Here is a 13,693-nt window from a genome sequence, read left to right as displayed (position 1 = left end):
ACTAGCCCAGAGTATACAGTCAAAATGCAAACCCAAGCCATTCTACTTCCAAAACTTTAGCACATTTTATTACAGAAAAATAGGAAGCAAAACAAAGGAATGAGAGAGGCATTATGAAAACTGTAAAGTCCAAAAATGTTGAAAAATTTTAAATTATACAGCTATCCTAGTTTGAGTCAGGTTTTTCTGTTTAAAAAGAAACAAAATTAGCTCATTAAATGGAGCATAAAATACACTTATTGGAAAGGTATTAGGCAGCTGATAGATTCAAAGGTGATCTCACTGCATCGAGCTTCTGGGGAAACCAGAATTGTCCATCCTTGGCAAAATTCTGACACTGCGATAATCAACATGAAACAACAGAGTCCACTCTTGTGAAACAGGAAATTTTCTGTGAAAATGTTAGTGTGTAGCAACTGAATGTGCACTGTGACTCCCTTTTTCTCTCTAGTGTGCTGTAGCTGCTTCACAGACCCTCCAGTCCAGTCTGTGCCTTTTCATTGTCTTGCCCTTGAAGATCAGTTCTTTTGGCATGTCACTAAACTCAATCTGCCAGAAAGATGGCAGAAAGAAAAACTACATTCCTAATATCACTCTTTATTACAGAGCCTGAGGATGTTGAGAAAACAGCCAAGTATATTAAAGACAGCTTTTGTCTTTAAGCCTAAAAGAATGCAGAATTCACACCAGGATGCAAAATGGGGAATCATTTAAGGCAAATTCTTGTCACTGTGGAGGTTTCTGTACTTAGCAGAGTAACCATATAAATTATCACCCAATGGAAATAATTGTGAGACTTAAACACAGTACCACTAATAATCATACAAGTACAACAATATAAACCAGGAAGATCTCAAGTAAATCTGAATGTACAGTCACACAATTATTTAAGTCACTACAGCATCTTCTATTACCTTGCACCTGTCTTAACCACCAAAGGAATATTAATAATTTTCCTTCCATTCCTTCTCCCCCACCCACTCCCTCCCTCTATCCCTCCCTCCCTTCTTCCTTCCCTTCCTTCCTTCCTTTTTTCTTTCTTTCTTTTAATTTCTAAGATCGAGGGGAACTTTGACCATTGGGTGACTTCAGATTTCTCCAAATATAACCAATATTATTTCTAGATCTCTGGTATTATATTGGGTGGCTAAATGGGAAGTAAATATTTAATGACTTTTCAGATAAATAATTCCAGGGATGCTACTAGAATTCTATGTATTTCCTAAATACATTGTAGTCAGGCAAGCTGAAGCTGAAATAAAAATACCTTTTACTATTATGAGGAGAGAGAGAGCAAAGCAGAGGATGAGGGAAGAGATGATGGAGGAATGGGGAAGAGAATGTGGAATGCAAATGATTTTGCTATTTTAAAATGTCTTCTTTGCATTAAGCCCATGAATAGATAGAGTCTCCTTATTTTATGTAGGGTTCTCAGGGAAAAGAGGAGAATCTCTAAAATGATCTATAGTTCCTACAGTTGACAGAATTATACTGATACTTTATTAGTGAGTTAAAATAGTTGCTATGTTTATCACCTTATTAAATTGATAAAATAACCTCCTAATTGTTTCTTACATCATCAAATTACACTTAAGTTATGCAAGGTGCTGTACAAACAGGATCAATTTGAGTATTGATTTATTCTTATTATTTGCTTCACTAGTCCTTTTCTGTAGAATATGATAATACGTTGTCTTAAATATGACTTACCAGGTCAACAATACATAAAAGGTACATCTGAAATTCTATTAATATCAGTCTCCCTTCAAAGTAGCCTCTTGGTTTTTTAATAGCCATATGCATCATAATATTTATATCACTAAGTCTTGATCCATAAAAATGTGTCTCTAATCTCTCTAACAGAGATTAGAAATACAAATAGAATAGATTGTGCTATTTTATATAATCTGTGCCTTTCCCTAAGAAAAGTAATATCAATTGTTATATTTCATTATATGTTAATAAAACTTGTGTCACAAATATTTTCCAATTAATTTTTCTAGATCAGTTGTGACACTCAATAAAATAAGGGATGAACTTCAAAATCCCACATATTCTTTATTTCATATTTTAGGTCTTTGTCTTTGATAAATAATAGCTGTAACATTGCTGTAGTTCATGAAAATGCCAATTGAAATTAATTATAAATTCATTATAAAATAAAAGTAAAATTTCCATTAAGAATCATGAGACTACTCTGTTGAAGGTACTAAGAATCTAGAAACATCAATTTCAATAGGTAAAACTACCACTTTTACAGCAAGAGTGACCATATACAAAGTGTAACCTGCTCACCAACTCTATGTCAGCATGATCTTACTACAAGTGTCACATGTGACTGAGATAGAAAATAGAAATAACTACTTGTAAAGCCCAGGACTAAAGTATACAACAAACACATTAAACCTGAATCACTTTTCCACATGCATTCTCTAGCTAATAAAATTTTAGAGTAACTTTTAGTTAATAAAATTGTGGTAACTATATCTGACAAACTTATTAATCTATGTTTATTTACTCTGCCCATAGGAGAGCAAGAGAAGATGTTATGCCGCCCCCTAGTGTAAATATTAATTTTGTAACATTAGAACTGCAGTGATTAAAAAAGACATTGCATGGGGATCACAGCTATGAGAGTCAAGGAAATTCCGAGCTTTCCACAGGAGTCAGATTCCTACAGTTGCATAACTTTATAAGTTAAAGAAACGACTATATTAAGGCTTCCTTAATGCTTTACTTCTTTGTTTTCCAAAATATTTCATGCTATTTCATATGTAAGGGAAATTTTATGCATTCTTAAGGTAGGGGTAAGTAACTAGTGTTATGGGTAAACATTTCTATGGCACAAATCTTTATCTCCACCCAAAATAAGTATAATAAAATTATAACTGCCAAGGATGCTATCAGAAGACCAGGAATGAGGGAGATGGTTAGATCATGAGTGGATAATGCCTAAAAAGGATACCTAATTCTAGAATGAGAAGTCCATCTATGAGAAAGCAAGCTGTGACCGGATACCAAATCAGTTAGTAACTTGTCCTTGAATTTCTCAGCCTCCAGACTTATAAGAAATAAATTTCCATTTGTTTGTAAGCCACCCAGTCAATGATACTTTGTTACAGTGGCACAAACTGACTCAGACACAGAAAAAAAATATTAATATGGTTTAATATAACAAGTATTCAAATTATGTATATTCAGACACATTGCATTGAATGAATAGGATTCTAGTAGGAATGTTATAGCATGAAATACTGCCAACAGCTACCACCAGTTATTTAGGTCTTATGTGTCAAACCTAGGGTAAATTTCTGTATATTCTCTGTCATATTTGATCTGAACATTAATCATTTAAGTAGGTATTGCCACCTTTTAAAAAAGATAATATAACTGACAGTGAGAGAAGGAAATTTACCAAGTTCATGAAGCTAGTGACTAGTCATGGTAGACTTCTCTTGTCTGACTAATTCCTTCTTTCTCTTACTAATGTAACACTAATTTTAATTGGAATTAGTAACATGTCAGTTTAATAAATGATATCTCCATCCTTCCCTGCATTTAGTGGTGCTTCCTACATAGCTCTTGCCAAAGAGATGTAAGCCAATATGGTTGGGAAGTACTCCTTTCAAAAATTCAACTCTTTGTGCTTCTTTCTTATTGCTTTTTTTCCTAATTTAAGAATGTGGGTGTGTGTGGTAACTGGGGCATTAATCACAGTGCAACTACAGGAAAATGCAACCAAAGAGGTTTTTAGTTATAAAATATCCATCTGAATATTTCTTATAAAAAATTTATACAAAACACTATGTAGGTACATAACTGATATCTGGGGGTTAGATTATAAGCAATTATACTCAGTGTTAACTGGTAAGAGGTTGATCTAGGATTTTAGCTCAAATCTATCTGGTGATAGGGTATCTCTGCTTTCAATCACTGTGCATGTCTGACAGTATTGTATGCCAAAATGGATGGAGAAAACAATTGTGGAGTGAAAATCTCTCCTCTTCCATGGAAGTACTGCATCCAGACATTGTTAAAGACTTTAACAAATGTTGATTTGCTAAATATCAGGTTTTGAAGGCAATACCCAAAAGTAACTTTACAGTTACATTTCCTTGCAACTGAGGAGGCTGGCGTCATTGAATTATGTCACTGAGACATTTTCATTAGACAACAAGAATCCATGTTTAAACTCACTTTTCTTTCCTTGACCAGTACTTAAAAAGAATAATTCAGTACAAACTTCTTATCATGAAATCCCTTCCTTATCTGCAACTGGTCCACTCTCCTCCATGTACATTATTGTCCAAAAATCTCCTACTTTCTGCAACCTATATAAAATACATGGCAAATCTCAGAGTACCAAACTTTTTCTAAGCTTTCTCGAGACAAAAGCTGATCACTCAAAATTACATTTTTAAGTATCTGAGTGACACAAATATTGCAACATGGATATGTTCTATAGACTGAATATTTGTGTTTCCCATATGCATATGCTGAATCCCAACCGCCAGTGTCATGGCATTAGAATACGGAACATTTGGAAGGCAATGACCGTGAGGGTGCAGCCCTCACGAATGGGTTCGTGCTCTTACAAGAGATAGGGAGATGAATTTCCTCTCTGCTCTCCAGCGTATGATGGTACGTTACAACAGCCATCTGCAAACCAGAAAGTGGGCCCTCTTGAAACATGGACTCAGCTAGCACCTAGTTCCTTGACTTCTCAGCTTTCAGAACTGTGGACAATAACTATTTTGTTCAAGCCACCATGACATCTATGATTATTAGCAAAGCCCAACTGACTATGACAATGAGCTAACTTTTGCTACATTGTTAAAAATTTGAATCCCCAATGGCTGAAAATGGGAGAAAATTGTATCAGGAGAAGCCATGCTGAAAACACCTCAGAAAAAGCTCTGGGACTCAGAGGAAAGCCATGCATAATTCAGGTTCATGGGAGGGGTCAAAGGTGAACCCAAAGACTGAGTGCTCCTCACAGGACTCCTAAATCTGTCTTCCTCCATCATTTCGCTGCCTCCACTACCTATATGGGGATAATCAGAAGCCAAAATAATCCTGTCCTATCCTGTACCTTTGTGATGTTGATCACCACAAGAAGCCTAGAACTCCCAAGTTCTCCCTCATTTACTAAACTTCAATCCCCACAGAAGTAGGCTACAGAATTTTTTTTCCTGATGCAATACTCTTCATTTCCTTGTATCCATAAACCTTTGGACTGTGTTATCTTGAATTCATAAGTGTCTATTTTAAATAAATCTCTATAGTTTTAAACTTTTTCCTAGAGTTAAACTTTCCCTTTTTTTCTTCAACTGACATCTGTTTCTTTTGAAAATATATTGCTCTATGTCTCTCTCAAGAGGTGAATGTTTTAATTACTAAAGCCGTCTAGTAAACAGGGAGTACGATCCCAGAACTCAGGATGCTCAGGCAGGTGGATTGTAAATTTGGCAATCTTGGAGCATCACATGAAAGCGACATTAGGGATTATACAAGGTGATTTTGTGGCTATGTTATTAAAATCATTGTTTTATTCTGGATTGGATATTATTATAAAAAAGGGCCAATTCTATGATTGCTTGTTTTACTACTTTTCATGTAGGAGGCAAGAGAGATGGAGTGGGAGAAAAGCTGTAGCTGGTAGAGAAACTACTTTTGCTGGTAGGTGGAGATGTTGTGTAACAAAAATAATGACTTTGTTTTTTGTCTGTGCTAAGTCGTGATTGAGGATAGGACTTATTTTCTCTAATTCCATCAGGATCATGGAATGACTTCATCTGATGTTAGTTTATTGTAGATCGGTTCATATTTGACAAGAAAACACCATGCCTCTCTTGCCTATCCAGACCAATTCCTGGCTAAAGATTCTCAGCCAGGGAATGGACGGCTACAAATGGGTGAGAGGACATTGTGATCAAAGAGCTTAAGGTGGTAAGAGAGCACAAGGTGATCAGAGGACAAGGTAACCAGGGAATTTTAAGAGAATTAGGTTTAAAGCTGGTGACTTTAAGGGATGAGAGAGTATAGCAGAATAGTTGAGAAGTATCAAGGTGAAGCAAGAACTTTTGCCTCATATTGTCAGTTTAGTTGAAGGTGTTTTTTTTTTTAATATATATGTATGTATTTACTATGGTGCTTTCACAATGTAATCCAGGCTGAAATTCACTATAGAGCCCAGGCTTTATAGCCAACATTTACCTTGCTCCAACAAATACCAATATGCCAACTTCATTAACAAGAGTTGTGTTCCTGGTGATTTTTAACCGGTGGACATTAACATAATTCTGTGTATTTTTCATGACACTTTGGTAAAATGTAAACTCTTCATTTTATATAACTCAATTCAAAGCTGATTTTTTAAAAATTTTGGCTACTAAAATTTGCAGCTCTAAAATTGATTTTAAAATATTTTCTCCCATTTGGCAATAGCCTTAACTTCATCAAGTACAAAAAAACACATGTGTGATTAGCTGTGCAGTAGAACAAATAAGATTCAATATATTTTACATATAGCATGTAAAGATTTTTGAAGAGAAGGCTGATTGAGAGATAGATTGTAATCTAGGTCACAATTTCAAATGAATTCATTTTAAAGTTGTTTATAAAGTAAAAAAATATTTTTCCATAAACTCTATCAATTTTAAACTTAAGTAGTTATCAACATCAACTTATTTATTCCTATAAAATCCAAATATTAAATCTATTTCAAGTGCCTTATTATAAAAAAAGTGTTATTAAACTGATGTTCTCTTTGTTAGATCTTCTAATAAAGAGAAATAGAATACTCTGTGTTTTTGTGTGTGTGTACATCTGGGAACATCCAATTTATATTAAGGAACTGATTGTAGGGTTGGTAAATCAGAAATGTGAAATGCAGTCTAACAGACTAGAAACTCAAGTAGAAATGGGTCAATGTTTGGCAGAATTCCTTCTTTTATATGAAAACTCAGTTCTTACTCTTAAGGGATGTCAACTGATTGCATGAGGCCAGCTCACATTATCAAGGGTTATGCCCTTGAAACTTAAAGTCAACTGAGTCTGTATGTTAACTATAGCTACAAAATACATTGATAGTAATTCCTGAATTCGTATTTGGTTAAATAACTGGCTACTATTAATCATATTCAATATAGCTCATTTTCCTGAGGCTTATTAAGAAAAAAGTTTTCTTGTGATTTAAACACATTGCTGTCATAAACATTTAGTATATGAAATATATTTACATTGACAGAAGTATGTAACTTTCTTCCAATGATTTCAAACCATTGTGAAAGAGTTCGGAATAGTAGTTCATCAGATAACTTTGACTAGGATTGAGTTGTAATTACTTACCCCTACTTTATCTTGCATTGTGCTAGGAGGTGTGGCATAATATGTTTATAAAAATTAATGATATCTAGCTAGCTGAAAAGACCATCATAAATATAGTATATGTAATGTAAGATTTCCTTGAATTCAATGGGTAATTTAGAATGAGGTGACAGAGATCAACTGTTTTGAGGCTAAAACTTTTAGAAAGAAAAACTAACAAAATTATATTTCTTTTTTACATAAATGCAATAAATAGGAAAACAGATTCTTCACAAATATTGGAAGCACTACAGGTTAAAATTGCTATTGTTTCTTAACAGATTCATTAAACTAATATTCTGCAATTCTGTTCAATAGTTCTACCTCAATAAAGCAAGGTCACTGGAGAAAATTATTTCAGCATTACATTTTTACCACAATCATTAAAAAATATAATTTGTACTATCCACAACATTTTTAATTAACCATTTCCTAGGATGGTATGTAAATTAACATGTTTAAATATAAAGAGCAAAATTACATTCAAAATTAATTTCAAAGAAGACCATAAGCAACAAGAAAATACTGAAAGCAATCACTGCCTAAGTGAAAGTCTCTTATTTTATTTCATTTAATTATGTGTTGGTTTTTTGGTGCTAGAAATTGAATCCACAGCCTCCTGCACACTATACTGGGGTTATACCACTGAGCTACACCTCCACCCCAAAGTGTGCATTTTTAAATGCAAAAAAGTGTATAACCTTCAGAACTTTCCATGGTTTTTATTATGATTGTATTTCTATATATTTGATTTGGAGAAGGCTGTTCATCAGCTCAACTAATGCACAGCAAACAGAACTAGAGAAAAATATGAATATGCTAAAACTTTTGAAGACAATTATCTTTCCAAAAGGTGGTGCATGAAGAGCATTTCATTCTATTTCCCCATGGGAATCCAAAGTGTTCATTTTTGGATTGAGTAAGGGTGGAAATTTTAAATGCCTTCACTGTTAGGGAAGGTAACATAAATAAAGGCTATATGAAATATAACCTTTCGAAAGGCTATATAGCAATAAAAAGCAGCATTAAATGCAGTTAACTGGGAAGTTCCCTGTTTTTCAATTGCCATTTAGGCCCAAATATTTTAAAACACTCTGCACATTCAGAAAAAGTACTTCCATGGACTGAATTTAGCCCTGAATACAATCTTATGAACCCTTTGAACTAGATGTTCCTTGAAGCTCTTGCTGATCTGTATTTTTAGTAAAAAGAGTCATTGACATCATCAGTAACTCACAAAATGTTGGTGCAGATCTGAGAAGTAAGGGCAAAATATCATATTACTATTCAAATTTCAGCTATGTGAAGTTACTCAATATTCTATGAACAAAGGCATGTGGGAATATGGGTGTATGGCAACATTTTTCTTTTAAATACTGCGTACAGTTTTGAGTCATGATAATAAAAATTCAATTCTCAGTTATTTTCCTTAGTCGAATAATGTGTTCTGAAAATACACTATGCATTTTAGTATAATGAAAAGTTTTACTACAATAAAAAACAGAGCAAAGAATAAATGGCACATTAAGTTCAGAAAAATGAGACACAGCTAATCTTCAGTACTGAATGCACAAGAGTTTAAAAGAAACTGATTACATGTCACCAAAACAGGTTTCAATGGGTTGAAGAAGCTTTTAAATTACATTCTGTAGGAGACATAGATGTTTAAGCAAATGTGTGAAAAAATAAATTATATTTTCTAATGATAATTCAAACACAAGAACACATAGTATATTTCAATGAGTTACCTAAATTTTGTGAGTTCCTACATATGGAAAAGAAAAATAAATTTTTTCATACTTTCCAAAATTAACACATATGAAAATATGCCAAGTGACAAGACACCTACAAATATGTCAAAAGTTGTGAATATTTTAAACAGAATCAAAATAAACAGGAGCATCATCACTGACTATATATTGTTATAGCACATAATACTGAGCCAAAAACACACAGAGCCAATGGTGCCTAGAATAGAGCTTTGCAATTGAAGCATCTCAAAGTTGAATGAATTAAATGACAAATATGGTAAAACAATTAATAGATTAACATTTCTTCTCTTGCTAAACCTAGTGCACTCTATTGAAAAAATTTTTAGTATTTGCTTCTAATTTTCCAAAACCAAACCCAAAATTCCATATTAAAAGTGACTAAATATACACAGTATATTTAGATATTTTGTATTAAAAGTTTTTAAATATGTAAGTAGGACAAATAAATTTTTGTGGATGGATCAATTGAAAACAAAAAGGATAACTAAATATCTTTACCCGAAAGCAATTATTTACTCAAAGGTAGATAACAAAAAATCTGAAGAAATAAAAAATGAATACATGGAACATAAAGGAGATACACTACCACTAAACACTGTAACTTACCAGAAATTTTCTAAAATATCAGTTTATTTCTTATTCTCTGAAATCAAATTTATATCAGAGATTCTGCAATTTGCAACAGAATTTATGACAAGTAAACTGTGAACAAGTAAACAACAAACCTTCTCTAAAGACATGAAAAAATGGAGATTTGTACATTTTTAATTTAAATTGCCAAGTGTTCATGAGTAAGTTTGAGATAACCACAGTCTTATTCTTTAAGTACTTTCTTTTAGTTTTTCAGGATTTTGTGATTGGGACATGTAATACGACCCATGGAAAGGATGGTATAGTTGATGATCTAAATATGAGGGGCAGAATTACATTCTTGAATTTAAGGCTAAAGCAATTACTCAATGTGACTGAAAACTGAACTGCACTAGTTTTTCCACAAGTAACATTTATTCATGACAGAACACTGTATAAACAGCTCCCTATGCTAAAATAATCTTTTGAATCTTTAGAAGTTTATAAAATTATTTTTAATAAATCTGAATTTTTAAAAAATTCTCAAATGACAATTATCTATTAATTGAAAATAATTTGATTTCTTGGGACAAACTAAAATACTTTTTCCTTGAATGGTTTTAAGTTTTACTTTCCAGAAATAAGAAAATAAAAATCACCTACTAACAGTGTTACTGAAATTCTTTGAATCTAGTACACCATTCAAAATCCAAAAATGTGATATTTTAAAGAAAAAATTAAAAGATCTCAGATTATCATTCCATGACTCTGGGATCAAAAACATAATATGTATCAAATACATATGATTTTATCTGTCAATTTAAAAATAAAAACAAGAACAAAAAAGCCTAATGTGCATAAATTCTTACTTGAATTGTTTTTCAAAGTGTGGCACATATCCCTTTCAAGATAATACCTGTATTTCTTATTAAAGTTATTAATTCTTAGAAGTTTAGGTCAACACTCTATTTTTAGCTAATAGTACATTTTAGCTTGTACTAAGCCTTTGCAGCATCCTATGTGTTGTAGTAGATTTTAAAGTAAGAATGACCAACTCTTCTAAATTACAATCATTCTTTTACGAGTATATCTAGAACTTCTTTTATTATTCTTAAAGACAAGCATAGATCTCTTCAACAGCAAAACTCATCAGGAATGCATCTAGAAAACACATTTATTTTGTAAAGAAATAGTTTTAAATATTGTTAGATCATAATAAGAAAACTGGCATAATTTCAGTCAGTATAAGTCCTACATACAGAAATACAAACTTGGGCAATTTGTAAACAGCCTGGAAGGACTATCATGAAAACTACAAGTCTTTGCCATTATCATGAAGTGCAATGTGGTTGGAATTATTTTAGAGCACATTACACGTGTTTGTTGTCTCTGATATTTTCTTATTTAGATTTATTAATCTCTTTTAGGTGGCCACTTTTTATTACCCAATTTAATTACAAGGTTACACTGGCAAAAGTAGTCTTTAACCTCCCTTTTGTCAGTATGAGTGATAAAGAACTAATCAACTTCAAGTGCACAACACACAAGTCAGCATAAGTAAGGGCAGCAACCACTTGTCAGAAACCCAATGTTCACTTAAGGATCAAGACTCAAAGCATTTTCACAAATTATGCTTTATAATTAACTATTTTTCTGTGAACTTTATTGCATGTTTTAGCACCTACATCATTACATCATTACATGCAAATGAAATTTTGTTCAATAAGGATGCCTTTTCCTCCAAGTGAAACTTGATTTAAAAAATAAACTAGAGCTTAGTTTCTTCAAAATAAAAGTGTATTTTTCTCTTCCTAATTTTACCATTCCACCTAGTTGAGTTCTCTAAGTAGGACCAAAGCAATTCTAAGAATACCTCTAGCCTTTGGTTACTACCCTATATAGTTCTCCAGTAAAGAAGTCTGTAATAAACTTTCTTTCGTTCAACAACAATACATAACCATATCAATAGTAATAATAGTAGTAACAAAAACTGCCTCTGTGTTTTCAAGTCTTAAATTAGATGGAAGAAGGTAGCCAAGCCAATACATTCAAGGGAAAAATGAAAACATCTAATTAATCCACCATTTGCCCTGAATTTATTTAAAACTTCAGATGAGAACTTTTCCTCCTTGGAAAGTACACATAACAGCACATTTTGTTTACTCATGTAGAAATAAATTTTAATACGTATAAAGAAAATTAGGTTGAGAATAGTGTATTTGTTTGTGTCCTTAAACTGTTACTGTATCCATTCAGGCTAAGTAACCACTGTGCAAAAACGAGAAGGAATCCTACTGGCTAATGCACCCAGATTTTAGTGAATCATGTATTTGCATATTACCACCTCACTTTGGCTCTACTCTTTTCAGTTCTTAGCCTAATGAGACTTCAATCTGTTGTTTCCTTTATGGAGATGTATACTTCTCCAAAGAGAGCAATACATGAGAGCTAGAAGGAGGCTTTGTAGCTAAAGAAATGTGGGTGAAAAGTAGGAGCTATCTATCACCTTGCACTATCTCTATGCTCAGCACATCCTCTCCCACCAATCACGAGTGCTCTTCCTACTAGGATGCTGAAAAGATGGAGCTCTGTGATCCAGTGAAAACCTTCCTGCGACTACAAGTATGGGTTCTATTTGTCTAACATGTTTCCTAGTGGCTCTAATTGTGATACAGTGATTGCCCTTCACACTTACCTCCAAACTCTGTAGAGTGGCAAGCTGAAAGTTGACAGTATAGGGTTTGGGAAGCATTCTTTTAAGTGTAGTACGGACAACTTCTCACTAGAGAAGTTTACTGCCAGACAGTCCTTCAGGGAAGAGACAAAATACCAACTCTTTCTGAGACCTTCACTCAATCCCGCCACTTCCTCCCTGCCTCCAGCCACATGTTCCCTTCCTCCATCAGAAAACACCCACATCCTCATTCACCTTCAGCTCCCTAAAGATTTTTATGGGGTCACTTGAGGTTAGGCTTCTTTTCTTTCTTTCTTTTTTAAAGAAGTCATGTTGACAATATATTTCAATTAAGAAGAGATTGCGGTAATAATCTTCAGCATTGTGTAGTGAGGTGGAGAGAGTCCGGAGCTTTGTGGAAGTGTCAACCAAAGCCATGAATCACAGCTTTCCTAAAATCCCTGTATTTTCCTCTACACCTAGTTTTTACCCCACGCCTATCGGATAAATAAACGAATACATTATAAACCAAGTTGAATGGCAAAATGTATCTGTAAACCTCAATCCTTCAAATGCCCTCTTCGAAGAAAGAGGAGAAAGACAGAGAGAGAGAGAGAGAAAGAGAGAGAGAGATTACCAGAGTTTTGTTCCCGTTCTTGCTGAGAGGGCCCCGGAAAACTCCCTTGATGTTGCGAAAGTGTCCGTTGCTGAGATGCGTGGAGCTGATGACAATGTAGTAACACTCCATGGGGCAGCCGCCGCCTCCTCCACCGCAGCCGCCGCTTCCATGCACCCCGCGCCCGCAGCCGCAGCGGAGGGTGGGTCGGGATCCGCGGGAGCGCAGAGGGCCGCGGTCCTGCGCGCACGCCCGGGAACAGCGGCTCGCTACACCCCAGTGCGGTGCGCGCCCGGGCTCCCCCGCCTCCGCATGCTCGCCGCGCTGGCTCGCCTCGTTCTGTCTCGGAGTGCGCGTGTCTACTAATTTGCCTTGGGACCAGGAGCCCCACCAGAAGATGCCCTGCGGGAGGGGCCCGGCCCGCAGGACGCAGCCCGGGAGGAGTCAGAGCCCGCACCAAGGCGGTCGAGCAAAGCCGGGCAGCGGGAGCCGCCCGCGCGGCAGCAGTGGCGACAGCATCCCCCGCGCTCGGCACCCGCACTCGGAGTTGCTGCTGCTGGCAAGCATGAGTGTTATTATAGTGAGCGGCGTTGCCGGTCCATTGCACTGAGCCAATGGCAGGGAGCCACTGGGCTGATACTGAGAGCTGTCAGAGGAGTACATCTGTCACCCGCTGCCTTTCCCCCGCCCTCC

At 35.1% G+C, this 13,693-nt stretch overlaps 1 protein-coding gene across 2 annotated transcripts in view; it reads right to left on the bottom strand.

The window, feature by feature from the left end:
* The window catches only part of Znf804a (zinc finger protein 804A), a 395,234-nt gene extending 381,979 nt beyond the window's left edge, over positions 1–13,255 (bottom strand). The window contains exon 1 of one of the 2 annotated variants that reach the window (XM_074071237.1): positions 13,022–13,255. In XM_074071237.1, coding sequence (XP_073927338.1) covers positions 13,022–13,132 — 111 coding nt within the window. In that variant the 5' untranslated portion in view covers positions 13,133–13,255. The remainder of the gene's footprint in view (positions 1–13,021) is intronic. The other variant, XM_074071238.1, reaches the window with a different exon arrangement.
* Between the last annotated feature and the right edge of the window lie 438 nt (positions 13,256–13,693).

Source organism: Castor canadensis, chromosome 4 (genome assembly GCF_047511655.1).
Source record: "Castor canadensis chromosome 4, mCasCan1.hap1v2, whole genome shotgun sequence".
Classification (NCBI taxonomy): Eukaryota; Metazoa; Chordata; class Mammalia; order Rodentia; family Castoridae; genus Castor; species Castor canadensis.
Note: the sequence above shows the minus strand (reverse complement) of the source record. Positions and strands in the feature narration are given on the sequence as shown.